Source organism: Sinocyclocheilus rhinocerous, unplaced genomic scaffold, assembly GCF_001515625.1.
Source record: "Sinocyclocheilus rhinocerous isolate Xijiao unplaced genomic scaffold, SAMN03320098_v1.1 scaffold43, whole genome shotgun sequence".
Classification (NCBI taxonomy): Eukaryota; Metazoa; Chordata; class Actinopteri; order Cypriniformes; family Cyprinidae; genus Sinocyclocheilus; species Sinocyclocheilus rhinocerous.
In genome coordinates, this window is record NW_015628370.1 from 423,768 (window position 1) to 448,740 (window position 24,973).

Below are 24,973 nucleotides of genomic sequence, written 5' to 3' on the forward strand. Positions count from 1 at the left end.
GCTGTAATGTGAATGTATATGAAAAAACTGTACAAAAGTCATGTGCCTGACACAACAACAGGAGCTGAGCAAAATAGAGCCTTATAATACAAATATAATTCAGGGATGAAACACTGTCCAATCATCTACCACCCATGCAAACAGAATTAATGTAGGCCTGTAGTAAACTGTCAACTATAAATCAAAACTATTTTTTTTAAAACATAACTTGTTCAATTTACTTGAGAAGCAAATCTGCATAAGATTTGTTTTTAGAGAATTCATACTATCCTTCAAAAGTTTGGGATCGACAGATTTTTGAAGTCTCTTATGCACATCAAGGCTGCATTTATTCGATAAACAATACAGTAACAGTTGTGAAATATTATTACAATATAAAATGTTTTTAAAAATGTTATTTTAAAATGTAATTTATTATTGTGATATTAAGGTTGAATTTTCAGCAGTGTCAGTGTCAGAAACATTTCTTATTATCATCAGTGTTGAAAACAGTTGCGCTGCTTAAATGTTTTTGTGGAAATTGTGATATATTTTTTCAGGCTTTAGAATTTATTTTAAGCGTTCTATTAAAAGCATTTTAAAAATAATTATATTTAAAGCTTTTATTTTAAACAGAAATATTTTGTTACATTATAAATGTCTTTACTGTCACTTTTTAATCAACTAATCAAGTATTCATTTCTTAAAATATTACTGATCCCAAACTTTTGAACAGTTAAGTATATATTGACTTTTAACTTTGTTAAATTGTTTTTTGTTTGTTTTTTACCCTAAATCTAACAACAGTTTGAAAAGTTTACATTTAAATAAACAACTACAAAAAAACAATTTACCAATAGTAATTATTAATTCAAGATATATTCTACAAAATATAGTCTTGTCTTACACAGTTTAGTTACTGAAATAAATTGATCTTTTTCCATAATAGATTATTCTTTTTAACTTAAGGATGTTCAGATATTTTGCTTAAAAGATTCAAAAAGCAATCTCAAATTTCAAAAATGCATCTAAACTGAAACTTGAATGCTTACTGTAAACAAAAAGATGAGACTGTAGCTAAACTCTGACACAAGAGTCAGCTATAAGCTTGGTTCTCAGGGTGTAGCTGTGTTTGTAAAGGATAGATGAGGATTTCACACACTCACACATGCACTCATATAAGCTCTCTGATCAGCGTACACCCTTGGCAAGAGGTTGATGATATAAACCAGTTAACACTGGTATAAAGTGTCGCATGAAACATCCACCAGTTGCCACACTGAGCTCTAAAAGACCCACCCAACCGGAACCCACTGCTGAGCTCCCTTTAACGTCTCTAAGGAGGATTTGAGGTTCCTGTACGCCTGTTCCAAATCGTCGTTTACTATGGTGAGGTCGAAGTAGTGTCCGTACACTCTCTGAATCTTGGCACTCTCATCCACTGTCCTCTTCAGCTCTGTGTCCTGTTGAGAAGAGGCAGACTCAGATTTTTAGAATGGTCAAAACTAGAGTATACTAGTATATAGCTACTGAGTGGGACTTAAACGTACTGTTTTCCGTTTGGTCACTCCTGCCTCCAGCCCAGGTCTGTTCATGGCCTTCAGCACCTCAAACTCAGGGGCTTTGATGAACACCACATACGGCAAAAACTCTGATGTCCTGAGGACTTTTAGGGCCTATGGCAAAAAAAATCAGAATCAAAGTGTTTTTCATGAAATACTACAAAACAGCATCACATGCATATGAAATCTGATGGATGTTGATCTTGTCCTTAGTTAGAGAGTCCCTTACCTGTGGGTTGACGTCCAGGATACAGATGCGTCCAGCTTCCACTACTTCATGGATGGAGTCAGTCTTGGTGCCATAGAGGTTACCATCATATTCACCATGTTCAAGATAGCGGCCAGCTTTAATATCAGCCTCCATCTTACTCCGGGATGTGAAGGCATAGATCATATTCTCTCTATCTGCTGATTTGGGCTTCCTAGAGGTGTCTGTGGACAGTTACATAAGAACAGCCCAGATGATTCATTATTTTGTATTTATTAACAGATTAGCACTACATTTTTATTGTGTCCAAAAAAAATCTCTCACACTAAAGGGAAGAAATATTTACATCAGGTCATGATCATGAATGAGTCTGAACCCCCGTAAGAGTGAAAACTGTGCTTGATACACCTAGAGAGGACTCACAGGGGATGGTGGTGCCGTAGTGCTGAGGGTCTGACACTAGCAACTTATTCTTCAGACTTCGTCTGCCTACTCCAGGTGCACCAATCAGAACCAGTGTCTTCCTGCGAAACGGTGGGACTTTTGCCACCTCCTCATAGATCAGTAATTCATGCCTGTCAAAATCTGACAAGGAATAGAAAAGAAAGAATGAAGGATTGGAAAACAGAAAAGACATGCCGTTTCAAAAGACATGCATTTAATTAAAAAGAAAAACAAACCTGCATTTTTTGTAGTTAAATACATCATTTTCTTCTTCTTCTTGCCAACCATTCCAGTGCAGAGATTGGCTGTAATACACAGTGATATTATTTTTGACAAATATTTACAGCATTATTGAACTTTTAACAAAGTTTGCATCTTAACTGTTTGCACTGCTTTATGAACGTTTGATTTGAGGATTAGACATCGTTAATGTTCATATTAAATCCACCAGGGGGCGGTATGCACAAATCAACCATTCAATAGGGCAGGCTCAAAAAAAACAATTGAAAGAATTTGAAAAAACAAGAATTAATACTTTTATTCAGCAAGGATGCATTAAATTGATCAAAAGTGATAGTAAAGAAATGTATAATGTTACAAAAAAAAATTCAAATAAATGCTGTTCTTTTAACATTTTTATTTAAAGTCCGGGGGGAAAAAAATCAGGATTACACCGTTTCCACAATAATATTAGGTAAGTACCTGCTGGTGAAAGGTCAACATCTTTCTTCACAAAAGCTTTCCTCTTCTCCTCCAGAAGTTGACTGGGAATCAGGCCAGCACTGCCTCCTTCTACACGACGTGCCTGTGGAGATATCATGTACAAACAAGTCAATGAGCATATTTTTAGTTTGTTATAATTTTACCAGGCTGATCAACTTTTATAAAGAGATCTTTATATTTGAACTAAAAAGCAGACGTGACTTTAGGTCCTCAAAAAAGGTAAATGAACACGTCGTTTTGGCACAAAGACACTGTAGTGCTTCTAAGTTGACCGACCAACCTGCCACCAGTTCACATCTTCCTGGTTAACAATCTGCAGAATGTCTCCACTTGAGACCTTTAGTCCCGCCTCCTTGCAAGGGATGAGGTTGTCATCGGCAGGGTCATAATCAAAATGGCACTTCACAAAAACCTGTAGAGACAAGGATAATCGTGATCCTGACTGAAATATAGTTTGCATTAAAGTTATTGATGTGAACTATTTCCTGTGCTGGGTAGATTACTTACAGATTGTAGTCTGTTACTGATTACAAATTACATGACAGAAATTGCTAGAGTGTGCAGCTCCATAAAAATGGAAGACTTTCCAAATGTATATAAGCTGTAAAATGTTTTAATAAGGAAAATTTAAGGGAGAAAAAAGAATAAGGTAGAATCAATAAATGATGTAGAATTTACTTCCATTGTGTGAATAAGTAATCCAGATTACATGTAATCAGTTACTACGCACTACCCAGCACTGACAATTTTCAATAATTCAAAATCTGAAAATAATTTAAAGCAAATGTAAGAAATGAGTTCGGTTTTTAAAGAACTTATTCTAAGTCATTTAATAAAAAATATTTTAACAGTCCATCTGATACACCACATCAAACAACTATATATTTGTAGTCTGAAATAGTAAAATGCTAATAGTGTCTACTGAAACCGAGATATCATGTACAAACAAGTCAATGAGCATATTTTTAGTTTGTTATAATTTTACCAGGCTGATCAACTTTTATAAAGAGATCTTTATATTTGAACTAAAAAGCAGACGTGACTTTAGGTCCTCAAAAAAGGTAAATGAACACGTCGTTTTGGCACAAAGACACTGTAGTGCTTCTAAGTTGACCGACCAACCTGCCACCAGTTCACATCTTCCTGGTTAACAATCTGCAGAATGTCTCCACTTGAGACCTTTAGTCCCGCCTCCTTGCAAGGGATGAGGTTGTCATCGGCAGGGTCATAATCAAAATGGCACTTCACAAAAACCTGTAGAGACAAGGATAATCGTGATCCTGACTGAAATATAGTTTGCATTAAAGTTATCGATGTGAACTATTTCCTGTGCTGGGTAGATTACTTACAGATTGTAGTCTGTTACTGATTACAAATTACATGACAGAAATTGCTAGAGTGTGCAGCTCCATAAAAATGGAAGACTTTCCAAATGTATATAAGCTGTAAAATGTTTTAATAAGGAAAATTTAAGGGAGAAAAAAGAATTAGGGAGAATCAATAAATGATGTAGAATTTACTTCCATTGTGTGAATAAGTAATCCAGAATACATGTAATCAGTTACTACGCACTACCCAGCACTGACAATTTTCAATAATTCAAAATCTGAAAATAATTTAAAACAAATGTAAGAAATGAGTTTGGTTTTTAAAGAACTTATTCTAAGTCATTTAATAAAAAATATTTTAACAGTCCATCTGATGCACGACATCAAACAACTATATATTTGTAGTCTGAAATAGTAAAATGCTAATAGTGTCTACTGAAACCGTCTACAACATGCTACTACATTCACAATCCCGTCTGCTCTCACAGTGAACACATCTGGCTTTAACTGAGAGTGAGACTGCTGCTCTCACTCCTTACTCTGGTATCCATGACAACCACGAAAGAGCAGCAGAGAAAAACAAGAGGAAAGTAGGTAGCAGTGATGTGCATATGTGGAGCCACAAAACCTCTGGTTGCCTGAGACATAATACCAGGTGTAAACGGGGTCACTGATGCCCTGTGCATGCAAGTACTCTGGCAGTGAGACACTGTACATGTCCCATTGTGTATTTAGTGGGAGGAGATGGTACCTGTCTCGGGGGATGTGGCTCCTGGTAGCTGGGAAGGATTTTGAGCACCACACTGCCGCTGGTCTCCTGCAGCATCTCCTGCAGCACACGAGGGTCGTCACCCACCTCTGAGAGTGAGACTGCTGCGCTCACTCCTTACTCTGGTATCCATGACAACCACGAAAGAGCAGCAGAGAAAAACAAGAGGAAAGTAGGTAGCAGTGATGTGCATATGTGGAGCCACAAAACCTCTGGTTGCCTGAGACATAATACCAGGTGTAAACGGGGTCACTGATGCCCTGTGCATGCAAGTACTCTGGCAGTGAGACACTGTACATGTCCCATTGTGTATTTAGTGGGAGGAGATGGTACCTGTCTCGGGGGATGTGGCTCCTGGTAGCTGGGAAGGATTTTGAGCACCACACTGCCGCTGGTCTCCTGCAGCATCTCCTGCAGCACACGAGGGTCGTCACCCACCTCTCGCCCGTTCACCTCTTTGATGATGTCACCCACGTGGAGCAGACCCTGCTGGTCGATCATCCCCCCGTGGAGAATGCGAGCGATCACCAGCTCTCCGTTCTCTATACGGAACGTCACACCCTGACAAAACAACATGACAACAAGTCAGAAACAAGTAGTCAAAACACTCTAAGCACATTTTGAATCTGAACAATGAATTTCTGTGACTTTTTCATGACCTTTATATATTAATTTACTATTTTAGAGTGGAGCATACTAACAAAAAAAAGTCACTGTACTCACTGTAGAATTTTATTTAATGAATATTAACAAGTAGTCCACTCTAAGCACATTTTGAATCTGAACAATGAATTTCTGTGACTTTTTCATGACCTTTATATATTAATTTACTATTTTAGAGTGGAGCATACTAACAAAAAAAAGCCACTGTACTCACTGTAGAATTTTATTTATTTCACTCCTGCCTCCAGCCCAGGTCTGTTCATGGCCTTCAGCACCTCAAACTCAGGGGCTTTGATGAACACCACATACGGCAAAAACTCTGATGTCCTGAGGACTTTTAGTGCCTATGGCAAAAAAAATCAGAATCAAAGTGTTTTTCATGAAATACTACAAAACAGCATCACATGCATATGAAATCTGATGGATGTTGATCTTGTCCTTAGTTAGAGAGTCCCTTACCTGTGGGTTGACGTCCAGGATACAGATGCGTCCAGCTTCCACTACTTCATGGATGGAGTCAGTCTTGGTGCCATAGAGGTTACCATCATATTCACCATGTTCAAGATAGCGGCCAGCTTTAATATCAGCCTCCATCTTACTCCGGGATGTGAAGGCATAGATCATATTCTCTCTATCTGCTGATTTGGGCTTCCTAGAGGTGTCTGTGGACAGTTACATAAGAACAGCCCAGATGATTCATTATTTTGTATTTATTAACAGATTAGCACTACATTTTTATTGTGTCCAAAAAAAATCTCTCACACTAAAGGGAAGAAATATTTACATCAGGTCATGATCATGAATGAGTCTGAACCCCCGTAAGAGTGAAAACTGTGCTTGATACACCTAGAGAGGACTCACAGGGGATGGTGGTGCCGTAGTGCTGAGGGTCTGACACTAGCAACTTATTCTTCAGACTTCGTCTGCCTACTCCAGGTGCACCAATCAGAACCAGCGTCTTCCTGCGAAACGGTGGGACTTTTGCCACCTCCTCATAGATCAGTAATTCATGCCTGTCAAAATCTGACAAGGAATAGAAAAGAAAGAATGAAGGATTGGAAAACAGAAAAGACATGCCGTTTCAAAAGACATGCATTTAATTAAAAAGAAAAACAAACCTGCATTTTTTGTAGTTAAATACATCATTTTCTTCTTCTTCTTGCCAACCATTCCAGTGCAGAGATTGGCTGTAATACACAGTGATATTATTTTTGACAAATATTTACAGCATTATTGAACTTTTAACAAAGTTTGCATCTTAACTGTTTGCACTGCTTTATGAACGTTTGATTTGAGGATTAGACATCGTTAATGTTCATATTAAATCCACCAGGGGGCGGTATGCACAAATCAACCATTCAATAGGGCAGGCTCAAAAAAAACAATTGAAAGAATTTGAAAAAACAAGAATTAATACTTTTATTCAGCAAGGATGCATTAAATTGATCAAAAGTGATAGTAAAGAAATGTATAATGTTACAAAAAAAAATTCAAATAAATGCTGTTCTTTTAACATTTTTATTTAAAGTCCGGGGGGAAAAAAATCAGGATTACACCGTTTCCACAATAATATTAGGTAAGTACCTGCTGGTGAAAGGTCAACATCTTTCTTCACAAAAGCTTTCCTCTTCTCCTCCAGAAGTTGACTGGGAATCAGGCCAGCACTGCCTCCTTCTACACGACGTGCCTGTGGAGATATCATGTACAAACAAGTCAATGAGCATATTTTTAGTTTGTTATAATTTTACCAGGCTGATCAACTTTTATAAAGAGATCTTTATATTTGAACTAAAAAGCAGACGTGACTTTAGGTCCTCAAAAAAGGTAAATGAACACGTCGTTTTAGCACAAAGACACTGTAGTGCTTCTAAGTTGACCGACCAACCTGCCACCAGTTCACATCTTCCTGGTTAACAATCTGCAGAATGTCTCCACTTGAGACCTTTAGTCCCGCCTCCTTGCAAGGGATGAGGTTGTCATCGGCAGGGTCATAATCAAAATGGCACTTCACAAAAACCTGTAGAGACAAGGATAATCGTGATCCTGACTGAAATATAGTTTGCATTAAAGTTATCGATGTGAACTATTTCCTGTGCTGGGTAGATTACTTACAGATTGTAGTCTGTTACTGATTACAAATTACATGACAGAAATTGCTAGAGTGTGCAGCTCCATAAAAATGGAAGACTTTCCAAATGTATATAAGCTGTAAAATGTTTTAATAAGGAAAATTTAAGGGAGAAAAAAGAATTAGGGAGAATCAATAAATGATGTAGAATTTACTTCCATTGTGTGAATAAGTAATCCAGATTACATGTAATCAGTTACTACGCACTACCCAGCACTGACAATTTTCAATAATTCAAAATCTGAAAATAATTTAAAACAAATGTAAGAAATGAGTTTGGTTTTTAAAGAACTTATTCTAAGTCATTTAATAAAAAATATTTTAACAGTCCATCTGATACACCACATCAAACAACTATATATTTGTAGTCTGAAATAGTAAAATGCTAATAGTGTCTACTGAAACCGTCTACAACATGCTACTACATTCACAATCCCGTCTGCTCTCACAGTGAACACATCTGGCTTTAACTGAGAGTGAGACTGCTGCTCTCACTCCTTACTCTGGTATCCATGACAACCACGAAAGAGCAGCAGAGAAAAACAAGAGGAAAGTAGGTAGCAGTGATGTGCATATGTGGAGCCACGAAACCTCTGGTTGCCTGAGACATAATACCAGGTGTAAACGGGGTCACTGATGCCCTGTGCATGCAAGTACCCTGGCAGTGAGACACTGTACATGTCCCATTGTGTATTTAGGGGGAGGAGATGGTACCTGTCTCGGGGGATGTGGCTCCTGGTAGCTGGGAAGGATTTTGAGCACCACACTGCCGCTGGTCTCCTGCAGCATCTCCTGGTTACGCTCCTTACAGGTTCAGGAAACTTTCCTTCGTAAAATGCGCTGCTCACACTTGAATATTTGGGTTGTACTGTTTTGGAACAGTGTTGTAAATAAAAATGTATTACTAGTTGTGTCCTCTTTTGGAAGACCAAAGAAAGTAGTTTGGTTATCGCAACGAAACACGCAGCGTCTCCACGACAGCAGCGGCGGCAACAATACTACAGCGAGAATAAAAGTTACGCCTTCTTTCTTTGCATATACATTTGGGCGTAGTTATGCAAATCTTCCCACATAGTGACATAGACATGTGGCGGCGTGTTTGAACGAGGCGTTTTAGGAAGGCGTGGATGAGCGTTCACTTTTATAAAGAATTTCGCTTTGGGTTTGAGACTTTAATCTTTGCGACTTTGTGGATCTTCTGTATGCACAAACAGCTTTTAACACTCCAAAGACATGAAATCGTATCATATGACCCCTTTAATCTCATATTTTACACCAGAGCAAAAATATATTTCATTTAATAATTTCATAATGCTCTGCTCTGCTCTAATATTATATTAGTATTAAAATAAAACGATATTATAATTTAATATAATATTACTAATATATGGAAATATTATATAATATATAATTCTATAATTTCATTAATATAAAATATATATTCACTAGATAAATTTTGTAAAATGTATATTAATCTCATATTTTATACACGAGCATAACCATAATAATTTTGTTTAATCCTATAACTATGCTTTGTTATAAAATATTATATTAGTATTATAATTTAATATAACATTACTATTATATACAAATTATAATTATAGAATTTAGTTAATATACAATGTATATTCACATTTTCATATTTTAGAGCAAAGCATACATATAAAATGTATATTCTCTATAGAGATTTCGAACCCCCATTTCTGTGAGTTATGCCAGGCATGGAAAAAAAATGTGAGAAAATGTTTTGTTACTGTGGGAACGAGTATGAGAGATTAGCAAAACTGAAAGCCTGATCTGCACACAGAAACACTGAGAATGCAATCTTACCAAATGCTCTCCAGCCACTTTGCGAATGCCCACCATGCGGATGGCATCAGCTGGCACCGGTACACTGTTGATGGGCGGCTCCATGAAAGCACAGGGGCTCGAGGGCGGAGTCTCACACGTCTGAGTGGCCACAGAGTCATGTGTCTCCAACAGAGACTGATCATCAAAAGCACAGCGTGTCAGTCATTAATCAGACTGTCTATTATTCCCATTGCATTTGACAGGTTTGTTGATCTGCAGCTGTGTACCTGGAAGTGTGGCTGGTTGAGTATGCGTGACAGCTCTGCGGCGGTGTTGCTGCGGTGTGTAAAGGGGCTCAGCTCTCTCAGGATGTCCTGCACCAGCTCCACATTATTATCCCTCACGGCCTCCAGTCGTGTCTCCTCCAGACTCTCTGCACTCTAAGAGATCAGTCAGCTTTTAAACGCCATATTCATCATCAGTTATTGGTTTGTCATGAGAGAATGCCTATTTTGCTACTGTGGCTTTTACTTCCACAAGATTATTTTTTAATCTTACTTTATTCATATTCAGATATATATAAAAGACATTTATCATGTATTTATTCTTATACTCATTATTTACCATTTACTCATTTATGTTTATGTATCCCCATGTTTCTTATACAATATTATTCTAATATTTTTCAGGCTGATACTGGTTAAGATCCATCCCCATACAGGATAGTATAACTTTTAAGCCACTAAAACAACATATCCCATATTTATTTTCATCTGTAGACTCGCAGTCTTTTGTTTCATACAAATACACCTGCCGCCTTCTTGTGTCTCAATTATTGATTGTAGTGAAAATTACACCTGAGGACATTGGTATTAATATCACTGTAATATTGTTGCAGTGTTTGCCTCTTTTGGAACTTTCTGAACTGTTTTTTTTTTTACTTTCTATTCATCAAAGAATCGTGACGTTCTGTAAATGTAGATCTACAAATGTTCTGTAAATGTTAATTCTACAAATTAAGCAGCAAAAACAGTTTTCAGCATTTTATTATAATAAGAACCATTATTAGTAGTTGAACATCAATAATAATTGATAATAATTCTGTTTTTACTGTATTTGTAGTTAAATAAATGAAGCCTTGGTGAGTCTTCTTTCAAAAACATTTAAAAAATCTTAATTATTCCAAACTTTTGACCAGTAAATATAAATTAATTTTAACTTAATTTTAAATCAATATTTAATAAATGTATTTATCTGTTGAGCAGCAATAAGTGGGATAATGTACAGTCATTAAAAAAAAAACTTTTTTTTATTCAATAAAGGCTGTTTATGTTTGGGGTTGGAAACTGACCACTGGGCTCTCCATGATGCCCTTGAGGAAGATAAGATCCAGGTCATTGGCGGTGGCGGAGCTGGTGCTGTCACTCAGTATGTCCAGCACCTGCGGCACTGCTGGGGGGGGAAAGACAGAGGTCTGATTATGTAGCTGCTTATGTGATACTGTGCTCTTTGATCAAACACATACTCACACAATCTGTTTTACAGTATATTTACATCTTACCATATGGACGATATTAGGTCTTTTTTAAATGTACAGCTCAACTGTATATGAAATATGAACTTGTGGTAAAATTGTAGCAGCATTTGCCTGACGTTTGCCACACAGTTTTTCCAGCTTTACAGTACATTTTTGTGAGGGCAGTAAGAAAGCTTTCTTCAGTTTTCTAACTATTGAAATTTGACTGGGGGTGTATACGATAAGATGTAGAGGGACTGACCTTTTAGGGTAGATCACAGCACCTTACTATAAATAATCAACTCCTATTTATCTCTTATTTAACTCTTCGTTTCATGAGAAGTACACAGTATTTATTAACAGACACTGCAGTGGATCTCCAGGGAATGATATCAATGAAGCTGGATATCCCTGTGTCTGTGGTACAAGGGTGTCCATGTTTATAAGTACAGTGCCAGGAAAATCCTCACACAAACAGTCACATTACCTTCAGTGACCATTATTTCTGTGATTCATCTGTTATGATCGATACAGTTTTGGCTCGACTTCAAATACTTAGAATGATTGAAACTACTTTGTTGTGGCTACTGTTTACACCACAGGCACAAAGCAACAGTAGTTTGCTGCAATAAGACTGAGCCGTCTGCATTAGGGACCATAGAGGTGTATATGCCGTAAATAAATGCTTTTATATTACATGGAAACGTTTTTTAAGCTTTTTTCATTAAAACAACTTGAAAACTCTTTTCTTTTCTTTTCTTTTCTTTTCACTCTTGGAAACATTTCACCATACATTTATGCTTTACTTGTTAAACAGCAAAGTGGGTCTTTAGGATGGACAAAATGCTAACTATAACATTAAAATAAGCATGACAAATGACCTTTGTCAGAAAAATGTTTAAAGCATCATTTTCATCACCGTTATTTCCATCACAGAATGCTGTTAAACACAATACATGATTTGAAATGTGATGGAAATGACAATGGTGGAAATACACAACTGATCCAAAAGTAAAAGACATCTCCTGTGATGCCTGTATGTTCACTGTTGGACATTGTTATTGGATATATTAAACATTAAACAGTGAGAGTGTAAAAAGTGTGTTTTATACGTTTATTTTAAAAAGTCGGCAGGGCCAAAAACACTCTTATATATGATGATACTTACCATGCTCTGTGCCGGTGGCTGCCACAGGCATGATGTTTGAAATCTGCAACCAAAGCATCAGAGAGAGAGATCTAACATTAATATTTAACATCGTCATTAGACTAGAGGATAGAGTAAGTATAAGCAAAGGAAAGATGGGGAATGAAAATAAATGTAAAAGAGTGGGGGCATTTACTAGTAAGCTGTGGTTGCTATGACGATATATATAATAAAATGAGATATGCAGTCTTTGTGTGTGTGTGTGTGTTAAAAGGTGGGAGGGAGAAAATGAATGGTTTCTAGGGGGTTGCTTAGATTCAGCCCTGTCCTCCAAATGAAACCATGACAGGGAGCAGGTGCACTGGAGACACGAGTTACAGGAGGAGGAGAGAGAGGGGAGATGGAGGGTGGGAGTGACAGAAGTGCTAAGAGTAAGACTGAAAGATTTTTATTACGTATTTATTATAGACTTTCTGGAATATTTGATTCAGATTGGTCAATCACTGCATACTACAAATAATAATTCATATAATTCTGTATAAATGACCGCTGTGCTGTTCCGGGCAATAGATTTATCTATCACTCCACAGTTTCTTTATCCCAATGTAATAAAATCAGTTCTAACAACTAAATCAGTGATTCATGTTATTAGGTTATTATCAGCATGGTAATGCTCCATCTGTTGGTCAATATAATGAAATAGAGCTGATACAGGGTCCTGATTACCTGCTATACTGACCACTGACTGTATTATGTCATATAACAGACTGGCAGGCAGATGGACAGACAGACAGACATGGATGGATGGATAAGATTCCAATTCAGTATGACACACAGTCCATAAGGTTTTCATTGCCATAAGTTCCTGCTTTGAAACGGTGTAAACAATGTCCTAGTAAGCAGTAATCCCTCAAAGACCTGAAGGATCAGAGGAGGTAAAGACCTGACACAACTTCTCTCTCGCTCTCATTTGTGCACGCAAACACACACACACATGTCTGGTTTGCTATCCTTGTGGGGACTCTCCATAGGCGTAATGGTTTTTCTACTGTACCGACCGTATATTCTATTGTCCTACACCAACCCTACCCCTAAACCTACCCCTCACAGGAAACTTTCTGCATTTTTAGATTTTCGCTGTGGCTGCTATGACAATATATACAATAAAATGAGATTTGTCAGTCTGTGTGTGTGGGAGGGAGAGAATGAATGGTTTTTAGGGGGTTGCTTAGATTCAGCCCTGTCCTCCAAATGAAAGCATGACAGGGAGCAGGTGCACTAGAGACACAAGTCACAGGAGGAGGAGAGAGGGGAGATGGAGAGTGGGAATAACAGAAGCGCTGTGAATAAGATTGAAAGATTTTTATTATACGTATTTTTTATAATAGACTTTCTGGAATACTTGATTCGGTTTGGTCAATCGCTGCATCCTACTGTCAAATAATTCTGTATAAATGACTGTGACTGTGTATAAATGACTGTGCTGTCCCAGGCAATAGATTTATCCATCACTCCACAGTCTCTTTCTTCCAATATAATAAAATCATTTCTAACAACTAAATCAGTGATTCGTGAGGCATGATAGTGTTTTGTATGCGTATTCCCATAAGTTCCTGCTCTAAAACTGTGTAAACCGTGTCCCAGAAAGCAGTAACCCCTCAAAGACCTGAAGGATCAGAGGACCTTAAGACCTGACACACCTTCTCTCCCTCTCATTTGTCTCACACACACACACACACACACACAAATGGCTAATCCAACAATTATTTTCTAAGTCTGGACATCTGTTGTGTTTTTGCGGCACTTTCTCACAAGCAGGAGCTGCACTGTCAATCATATTACAAAACAGGATGCATTATGTAAGATATGTACTGATACAGCCCACAGTGAGCAGTCAATTAGCCGTGTTTATGCTAGAGAAGATTACACTGCCTTCATTACTTAAGCTCAAAGAGGGATCTTCCCATGGGAGCATTAACAACAAACCATTCTACTGATATTATGAGGCTTTCAACACAAATAATGAGAACAAAGTATTGTCAAAAATCTTATGCAACCATGAACCATTTTCACATACACTGTATGACGGAGGTGGTTGCTATAGTGATTCTTTTTCTCCCACATGTTACGTAGGTTATGAGCTAAGTGACTAGTAGCCTACTTCCCTATAAAGGGGAAAGTAGATGCTATACATTCCAGCTGCCCGGAATTTAAGCTGAATACAAGGAAGTTGGAATGTCTTACTTAAGAATCTGGACTATCTGATATCTTCCCAAACATGTTTGACTTACTTTCTTTCTTTTTTTTCCAAAAAATATATCTGTCAATCATATTACAAAACAGGATGCATCATGTAAGATATGTACTGATACAGCCCACAGTGAGCAGTCAATTAGCCGTGTTTATGCTAGAGAAGATTATACTGCCTTCATTACTTAAGCTCAAAGAGGGATCTTCCCATGGGAGCATTAACAACAAACCATTCTACTGATATTATGAGGCTTTCAACACTAATAATGAGAACAAAGTATTGTCAAAAATCCTATGCAACCATGAACCATTTTCACATACACTGTATGACGGAGGTGGTTGCTATAGTGATTATTTTTCTCCCACATGTTACGTAGGTTATGAGCTAAGTGACTAGTAGCCTACTTCCATATAAAGGGGAAAGTAGATGCTATACATTCCAGCTGCCCGGAATTTAAGCTGAATACAAGGAAGTTGGAATGTCTTACTTAAGAATCTGGACTATCTGATATCTTCCCAAACATGTTTGACTTACTTTCTTTCTTTTTTTTCCAAAAAATATATTTTGAGAAATGTCTCAGTGTTTTTTACTTGTCCATACAATGTTAGTTTATGGGCACCAAAACTGTTACCAACATACTTCAAAATATCTTCTTTTGTGTATCGCAAAAGAAAGAAAGTCATGCAGGTTTGGAATGACATGAGGGTGAGTAAATTAAACATGAGCCAGAACAGTCCTGAAATCACTTAAGAGGGTTTAGCTGAGCTTCAGTTTAAAAGTCTGTACTCAATGTATTTGAGGTAAAAGAGTAAACAAGGTCAAATAAGCCTACTTTAGAGGTATAATCTGCTTTTTTGAAATAAAAAAATTATAAATCTCTTCTTGTTGCAATTCACCTTTGCTCTAGCTTGTTTTATAGTGTCGTGTAGCTTTCTAATAACTATGAATATTGTTATCTCTAGGACAAATTACTTATAACTTGCTTTGGATAAAAGGATCTGCAAAATGCATAAATGTAAATACCTGGAAAGACTTTGATTGATGACTTATTCTATTCACTTTAATATATACAAATACAATGATTTTGCTGGGCCGTCAAATAACACATTTGTCAATCACATTTAATCAAAGCAAACTGTGCTAAAAAAAATCTTCTTTTTCAAATTTGGATTTTAATAAGTGCAATATACAAGATCTAACTGTAGCATTTATATAAATCAAACATAAAAAACATGGGCACTTTGATGATGTGGTTTTGTGATGCTAGTGTGAATCTGTTGTTGATGTAGCTGAGATCAGTCCCAGTGGGATGGAGAGGTCAGACTTCACACACACCTCTGTTTCACACACTCTGGCTTATTCACAAGCATGACAGGGTTCAGAGTGATGCTGCTATACTGGGACGAAGTGTCAGTTCAGTTCAGACAAACATTTAAATGGAGTCCAATGTCTCATCTAGCTCATTTTCAGCAACTCTTTTCCTGCAGGTCTTTATTAATGGGTGTTGGCTGTGCTTTGTTTGAATATATAGGTGTTGTGAATGCCTCAAGCACCTCTGATTTTGTTGTTGTTCCACTAGTTATTCCACCATCTTTAATCACAGACCCCCTCAGGGCTCCATCTTCTTTGCTTTTATTAACCCACACAAAACAAACAGGCTTTATTGTTAACCTACAGGCACAATAACAGGACATGAATTGCTTCTCTGATCAAGGTGTTTGCTTAAAACTTTAAAAATTGAACATCAAAGTTAGCACAATATTAGCATATTGATATTAATATTAGCAATGTTGCAGAAGAAAAAAAAGAAATTCAAATTATAGTGTTACAATGTAAAATAAAATACCAAATAAACAGGGGGTCCCAAAAAGTAATTGAACTGCAATTAAAATGTCCAAATAATCTGCAAACAAATGATGCTAGTTATTTTAAAGTGTTCAAATCAGTGTTAATTTAGTATCACTGAGATACTACTGTAGTTTGTGTTCATAATTTCAATTTTAGATTTTCCGTTTACATTTTAGAAAAGTTTTAATAGTTTTTTTTAATTGTTTAATTGTTTTTTATTAGTTTTTTTATTTGTCTATACAGTCATTTTTATTATGGTTTTAGTTATTTTAGTACATAAAAAATGATAATTGTTGCAATGGCAACTAGTTGAAATAAATAAAGATAGATAGATAGATAGATAGATAGATAGATAGATAGATAGTTTAAAACAGAACTCCTCATAACCAAAGAAAACTATGTTTCCTCTTGCCTGGTTGGGCCAGGTAAAATAACAAATTTTTTATATACTGTACATATTTAAATGTACTGTATCAATTTAATATATTTATACTTTTAAATGTTACAATTTACAAAGTACACATTTAATACATATTTTTAAATCATTTGTCAAAATAGTATTATTTTATTATAATAGCAATAATATGTGGAATTTATAAATTATAAAAAAATATTTCATCTTGGTATCATATTCAACCTATTCTCACTAATATTACTGTCAAGTTCATTCAACTGCCTGAAACTCTAGTCCGGTTCTAGCTGAAGAGCTTGATCTCAATTGACTTTGAAAGCTGTCAGCCAAACATGAGAGATGCTCAAGCTCACATTCCAATCTCATTACCAACAGACTTGCTCCAGTGCTTTTTGGCAAGGTATAAATGCAAACTCAGCATCTGAGTGAGATCCCCTGAGAGAAAGCATGAGGGGGTCTTCCTCCAGCCCTTTATACAAAAGGAGGGGTAGTGAATTTATTATAATTTAGCAACTCCTGAGCCCCCCCACCTCCTTCCATTCCTATCCTTCCTGCAGACCCCGCTGAGCCCCCTGCGCTAATGACACCTTGGTCTGGCCCAGCCCACATCACAAGCAGCCATACTCTCCATCTGCTCCCTCGAGCCAGAAAAAGGCATGTCCCATCTGTCTCCAGCACACACAAATAGGTCTACGTCCCCTTTAAGGAACCATAACGAGAAGCTGAGACTATGCCAGATTATTCTTTGCGTTTAATCACATGGTTTTGACAGCACATAAATATTCATATGTATTAACGCTTTAATCTTCTACTGTAATAGTATCATGAATGTGTTTTTAGTGCACTCACCAAACACTCAACTAAAGCACCACCTACTATCATCTGTCGGTTATTAATATTATTTTTTATTTCTTTGTGCTTTTTTTTTGTTATTAAATGAGTGCACTAGACAAACCACTTCACTGTGGTTTTGAACACCATTACAAAATGTCTGACACCTAAAATAAGGGAATAGAGGTAATTTCGGGCACAGCTAGTAAAGTGTCCCGTCCCAGAGCTGTTATAATAAATATCAGACCTCTTGCAACTGAGCAATCAGATTAGAGGACCAAAACGAATTGCTGTATAATAATGTCCCCTAATCTTCATATTAATGTTTCAGCCACTGTTTTGTACCTTTGTTACATCCCAAATATATTATAGCTGAATTTACATACAAAAAAATTACAGTATATTTCTAAAAATTGATCACTGGTTCTCTTACAGTTAGGCATGAATAATTTCACAATAAATTTGATTTTAATAATCCTGAAGTGCTGATGTTAGTGATTTATCAAGAGGTTCAATGATTTCACTCACCAGTAACAATATGGACGGAACGATACCAAATATATATGATGCAGCCTTAATTTCACACAAAATCAGCATCCACATCTGAACTTAAATATGATGAATGAAAGAAAATCATGCGGATGACTTAATTCCTAACCACTTAACAACAATAAGACGACAACAACAATATACTATAGCACAGCAGATGAAACGATTACCTTTTATGGTTCGCATTCCTGACTGGAACACACGTTTAGAGAGATGCGTCAACACACAACATACATAGCTTTGAAAATATGTGTATCGTAAAAAGAGATACTAACCTTTCCGTTATCGTAGACGCTTCGTAACGTTGTTTTGATTATGTGAGAGGTGTCTGAACCAAAGCGTCAAATCAGAGTCTAGCCATTGCGTAGACATAAAGGGGCAACGCTCAAACGTCTCAGTAGGTGGGACCCACCAGCTGATGTTTGGCTATAGGGGCGCGTTAACAATAGAATGTTCTCGACAGCCCGCTTTAAATGTTCTTCACTACTTTACATAACAGTGCCAATCAGTTCAGATAAGATAAGACGCAGTTGCAGGTTCAGCAGCGAAAATTAATTTTACTAACTTGTTTAACGTGTTATATAAATATATAAACAGACCCTCGCAGCATTAAATAAATAGCTAATAATATAAGTGTTATGTGTTAACTGTTATTCATATAAATTGCTGTTAAAAATGTAATGAGCAGTTGCTGTTTTTTGTAGAATGAGACGTTAGGTCTGACTTGTGGTCAAAAAATAATAATAAAATAAATAAATTAAATTAAATTAAAGTATTTTGCCGTACATGCTATGCTCTTGACGTGTCTAACAGGGCTCTCTTTTATTTCACAGGAGGGACATCTGCTGGTCATTTAGAAATCACCTTATAAAAAAGAAAAACAAGTATTGAAAATGTACTACGATCGATCAAACTATTTCATTTTTTTTAAATGACTTGTTCTTTTTCTTTATGGCATATTGTACAGCTTGTTCAAAAACCACCAGAGCAAAATAAATAGCCCGATTCAACCAATAAACTTTTAATCACATAGAATAATTTACATGGTACAAACAAAACTCATAATTTCTGTATGACACAATGAAGTATACACATATACATTTCCATTGATAGTTCCTATTATAATATATTATATACAGTTGTTAATGAGATTTGTTCTGTGCACATGAAAGAAAAGAGAGGATGTATTTAATAAAGAGGTGGATGAGGTTGATGGTGACGGGTTCTCATTTAGTTGTCTGGAGGTTTTCTGTGGGAGGCACAGGTGGGCTTAGCTCAGGACAGGCAGCACGGGGGTCACTGAACTTCACCACATATAAGAGTCATCATATCTGAAAGAGATAAATGTAATTAAGCAATCAACATTGCCATTTTTTCTGACATCAATACGGCATATTCCCTATTCAGTATGTTTTCACTGATAATATTTCACCTTCAATATTTTCATTAATGCTGCAATTTCTGTCAGTGATTTACAGTTTTCAATTAGTAAGCACAGTGCGATTTCGTCCTTTTTGAGGCCTAATTAAGGCTGTTAAATGTCAAGGCCTTTCAAATATTCATTGTGCGTCATGTTCCCGAACCCACTCCCTTCCTGACGTACAGAGAGAAAAGAATCCCATCTGTCCCCTGATTCCTCAACAGGTGTGAAAAATTCATGAGTTGTTCCTCCTTCCTATTAACACACAACCCATCACCCTTCATGAGTGTGTTCCTCGAGAATTAAAAAAACTGCATTTACCCCAAATACCTTTAGAATACTATTTACATCAGGAAACAATCTTATTGTTGTAAGACAAGTCTATTATTATTTAACATTAAAATTGCAGTTAAAGTTAAAAGAAAGACTCCCACCTTGATCTCTGTTTGTGCTCTGTGTCATCTCCGAACAGCAACTCAGCCATCACATCCTCCGAGGTGGACCTTTTTCCATACCTGAATGTAAGAAATATGACATTTTATTCCCTCATTACTTCATTCCAGCCGTGTAGCTTAGCTGGGAACATTTCAGTATTGAAATAATGATCTCAAATTGCTCACACAGTGGGCTCATTGTGGTGTGTGAAAGTGTCGGGAAGTGAAAAGAACTAGTCAGCCCACTTTATCTGTCAGACACCAATCACTGATACAAATACAAACTGTCTTTTCACCCCAGACGTTATGAATCTAATTTAGCAGTTAAATGATTTTTGACCGCTTGACAGCTGAATGTGCTTGAGACACGTCACCTAGAAGACTCTGACATTGATCACACAGATGAAAGGTACAAAGCCTCTATATCTTCAGACAAAACATGACTGTCAGTTCTAAAGGACATTTACTGGAAATTTAAAAAAAAAGTTTTATTATGGAGCTGAGGCAATAATACTTGACTTGTTCTTTTCTCTCAGAACGGCATCTTCAAGATGAATAGGCCTACACTGAAAAACATCTAAAGCGCAGCGTTTTGGCACTCAAATCCACAAAGCAATTTCATGCTCAGATTCCTCCTCGATAGATGCCTATGAGCAACATCAATGAGTCTGAGACCAAACTAATGTTTTAGTTATTTCTGAAACATGAGCTCTACAGAATCTCACCTGCTCCCCATTATGAACGTCAGCAATACTTTGTGAAGAGGCCAGGATTCATTTAATGCAGTCGCGACACATGGTTTAGCTGCTTGAACCATCATGTCTGTTGATTTTATCTTAGATATTCATCAGAGATTTTCATTTGGACCTCTTACCAGCAAGATGTAAGGTTCTTTGGTGGACTAGCAGGGCATTGGAAAGAGATGAGGCTGACATTAGTTACTCTCTTATAATAAACTGGAATTAAAGTATATTGTGGGGAGAAAAATTATTTACTGTATTTTTTTATATTGGAATGTGTCGCTCATTGTCTGAGTCCTAAATGTCAAAGGCCTGTTAGAAGACTATAAATATGTAAATAAATGTAGTCCTCTATAGAGCAGGGCTGAGAGAAACATCAATCTATGACAGATGAGTAGCCTATTCAATCTCAGAGGCTTCTCCGAGGTGCACTGTTTGGGTTTTATCACTCAGATTTGTTATACGAAGAGCCTTTGGCCACTGAAAAGTGGACCATAATGCAATTTCAGAATCCTACTGCAGAACTTGGACATTTTTCCTGACATATTACTGAGATATGGTGCAAAGATGCCAGAGGGAAATCATTTTTATCATGGTCACCTGTTCGAAGTCCGAAGCCGGGTGGGGTGATAAGAACATTTTAAGCAAACACGCATTTACAGGTGCATTTGTCTGATACACAGCGTGACTTTCTCACCGTTGTCTCGTGATGAGGTTGATGTAGTGTCTCAGCGCGGTGTAATATTTGGCGAGTTCCTCCGGAGGAGCGTCATCTCCGGGATTCTCTGGTTTGGGCGGATAGGCGTCCACAAAGGTCCCGAGACACAGGAGCACGCAGAAGAGGACAGTAGCGATGACGGTCCAGGGTTTCAGCATGATGGCCATCTGAAAAATAAAAATCGCGGGTTTTTTCCATCCATTAACTAATGTACAAGAAGGCTTCTTGTGGTTGCTTTAAAAGAAACTGCGTTTTATAAGAAGTCTGAGTGGATCAGGAAAGTGCGAGCGCAACAACCGGTGGAAGAGTAGTTGCGTCAAATACAGTTTTGTAATAGTTTCGCGAGTTAGTAGCTGTGCACATTGCAGTCAACACCACGGCAAAAACTTCATTTTTTAACACTAATAAAAAATACGTCTTTGAAATTCGGACTGATTTGTCAGAACGATTATCCAAATCAATCAAAATTCAAAAACACACTAGATCAAGACTTTGAACTGCATTAATAAACGAATCACTTTAATATGTGTTTAAAACCATATGACAAAAAAAAAACCTTTTTACGAAATGGAATAATTGTGAATAAATAAAATCTATTATTTATTTTTTAATGTTAATCTAGACTATCGAACTTTGTTTTCCCCCTAGCAGCTAATTAAAAGTAGTATGAGCGTCAAAGTGATTGCTGTCCATGGTGCTGAATGTGCTCGGTCTAATAAAAATGACACACTTAAAGCATCTTTTGTATCCGACATTAAACACTCAGAAATAATTTTACAGTAATGAAAACAATGAAGCCTAGATTTTCCACGAAGAGCCAAATTTAGCATCTTTCAAATGTTAAACGCAAGTTTTGATTTGGCACCTTCACATGCAGAATGATAACCACAAGACAACTTACTTTCAGCAGCCAAAGAGTTTAGGTACAGTTATTTCTCTGGACTGGAACCTTGAAGATTCTTGTTCCAATGTTCTTTTTTTGCGTCTCCCGATTCTTAGCGAGGTCTTTCGGAAATAAGAAATTGTCCACTCACGGATCTGTTCTATCCTGCCCGCACCTCAAGCGCTTTATATACGGTGCTGCGCCTTGCGTAAACACGAGACGGGCGGTGGAAGTGACAGGAGCTCTGCCCCCAGCACCACATCCAACGTCAATCATGAACACATTCGTAATACACCTCACGAGACATTTTCATTAAGATCATTACTGATGTTCAGCTGCACATCAATTACCTGAAACTGAGACGTAATTTAAAACGAATATCTTATTCTTTAAGCTTACACATGTAGGACATGATTTTGTACATATGTATTATTAATCAAGTTGCTTATTAATAAAACCCCAGTCTTTATGAACAGATAGCAACAAGTGTCTGTCAAGTAATTTTCATCAAGTTCAGAGTGTCTTGCGTCAGTAGGAAGTTTCTGATGAAAGGAATTAAGTTCGAGTGGCCTTCAGTATACATTAAAAACAGTAGATGACGCTCCAAAGATTACCTTGATTGCAGCGGCTAATCAAAACTCAGACACGACTAATCGAGCAATCAAATGTAATTCTTGCTTTTTCTACTTGACCCTTTATCAAGTTAACAACTCAGATTCTCTCTCTCTCTCTCTCTCTCTCTCTCTCTCTCTCTCTCTCTCTCAAGTTCCCTTTGTATAGCTGTTAAACCTGTTCCATAAGATATTAAACTCAGTGTGGGAATTATACAATTACTTTTACGGAATCGCCTTTTTACGGAATCGCCAATTTATGAGGCATTTCGGCTTATTTAAAGCTATTTAACAAAGTCTGCTAAATTTTTAAATGTAAGTAGGCCTACAAGCAATAGCTACCCGAGGCGCAATCTAGTGGCTCGTCTCATACAATAATTTGACTTGTAAAACAAAACATTAAAGTTTTATACAAATAGAATAAAGTGACACATATTGACAGTAGTATAGGCTACTTGTCATGATAGACTATCTGTCATCGTACCGACCTAAACTGATCGCGATTTAAAGCTCTTGAGCGACACGCTGTTGTTATGGTTACCACCTCTGAAAGCCACTTCAGGACGTTTGCGTCTATTTGACTGCAAGTGGAAATGCACGCTCTCTGTAATCTAACTTGTAATCTTTTATCATTACACACACGTTTGACAGTCCTGTTGAAACCTATAGGTATTTGTATGAAAAAGTTATGCTATTTATGCTAAGTTAATCTTCTAGTTCAACAAGATACAAGATACTTTGTAGTGGCTGGAAGCCTGGATAAATGAAAACTGACTTCGGAAAAATGTAAATGAATATGATCTTGCAGAATAGCATGCTCATTTTACACAGGTGTCACTTTGCGTCGTATTTGCATCTAGCTGCTTTTTATGTTCCAGGCAGAAAATGTACGTATATGTATCGACATAATTTGAAACAGGAAATGAAGAATCTGTCATTTTAAAGAAGATACAGTTACATATTTGCATATGGTCTAAATGAAATCACTAAGAGGATATGGGTAAAAAGAAATGAAAGCGTTTCTGTGGCTCCTGGGTCTATAATAATGCATCTGATTTCTTCTGGTCCCTTGAGGCATAAATAATAAAACTTGTTCCCAACAGACTGATTATGTTGCAGGTAGTTAATACTCCCACAGAAAGCTTTGTGATAATTCAATTATGTCTTTACTTGATGTTTCACTCATTCTGACTGCGTGGTTTAGTCACATTACGTGAGAAAAGAATGAAAAAACAAAGGAATGATTCCTAAAATGAGACTCAAATGACTTTTAAATGACTTTAAGAGATGCAGGACAACAGCAACTAATGACTGAAAGCATATGGTTGTGGGTATTACTGTGTTATCTGGTACTTATTATAAATTGCACATGAAATTGCAATCAGTAATCCTGGGTATTACACTTTTTAGAAAATTGTATCTGATTATTTCTGATTAACTGAGCCTATAAACTTCTTGCTTAACTAATCTTGTATAAACTAACTGCTGTAATTATAAAACTAATAGCCTATTTTATTTCATTAAGTACCAATGAATTCTTGCTTTAAACAGAAATAGTAAGACAGTACAGTTTAATAGTTGGCAATGGTGAATATATTTAAGTTTTCAATTCAATTCAAGTTTATTTGTATAGCGCTTTTCACGATACAAATCGTTGCAAAGCAACTTTACAGCAAATGCAGTTTCTACAATATTTAGTGGTAGCTTATCAGTGGTGACTGTCAGTTAATGTACATATGGCAGAAATGTATGGAAAAATCAATTAAAGACGTAATCAAACAGACGATGAACACTATTAACAACAATTATTATATGATGCAATCAAACTTATAGCAAAATGTGGTAGTTCTGTAAGTTGTTTCAGGGTTGGCATCATCTGAGGTCCTCTGAGGGGTTGGCATCATCTCTTCTCAGGTGTTCTGGATCCAGACTGAAGCATGTGTAAATCCTAGTTACCACGGGATGTCAAACAAATAGAGACATAATTAGCGTAGCTGCTGCTCCAACCAAGCAAAATT

At 36.8% G+C, this 24,973-nt stretch overlaps 2 protein-coding genes across 3 annotated transcripts in view; both read right to left on the reverse strand.

Moving 5' to 3' along the window:
* Positions 1-854: 854 nt before the first annotated feature.
* Positions 855-18,483, reverse strand: LOC107737744 (MAGUK p55 subfamily member 2-like). Its single transcript, XM_016549344.1, has 13 exons — positions 18,425-18,483; positions 12,280-12,322; positions 10,947-11,047; positions 9,883-10,035; positions 9,635-9,790; positions 5,347-5,574; positions 4,039-4,170; positions 2,896-2,998; positions 2,430-2,498; positions 2,173-2,334; positions 1,771-1,973; positions 1,530-1,655; positions 855-1,442 (listed from the first exon to the last, which is right to left on the reverse strand). Exons 2-13 carry the CDS (start codon positions 12,308-12,310, stop codon positions 1,266-1,268), a joined length of 1,641 nt encoding a protein of 546 aa, XP_016404830.1. The 5' UTR covers positions 12,311-12,322; positions 18,425-18,483; the 3' UTR covers positions 855-1,265.
* Positions 18,484-19,295: 812 nt separating this feature from the next.
* The window catches only part of LOC107737749 (peptide YY-A), a 50,815-nt gene continuing 45,137 nt past the window's right edge, over positions 19,296-24,973 (reverse strand). The window contains exons 1-4 of one of the 2 annotated variants that reach the window (XM_016549350.1): positions 22,363-22,493; positions 21,441-21,628; positions 20,004-20,084; positions 19,296-19,480 (exon numbers count right to left, since the gene is read on the reverse strand). In XM_016549350.1, coding sequence (XP_016404836.1) covers positions 19,456-19,480; positions 20,004-20,084; positions 21,441-21,628 — 294 coding nt within the window. In that variant the 5' untranslated portion in view covers positions 22,363-22,493 and the 3' untranslated portion in view covers positions 19,296-19,455. Of the gene's footprint in view, positions 19,481-20,003; positions 20,085-21,440; positions 21,629-22,362; positions 22,494-24,973 lie in introns of those variants that run through there. The other variant, XM_016549351.1, reaches the window with a different exon arrangement.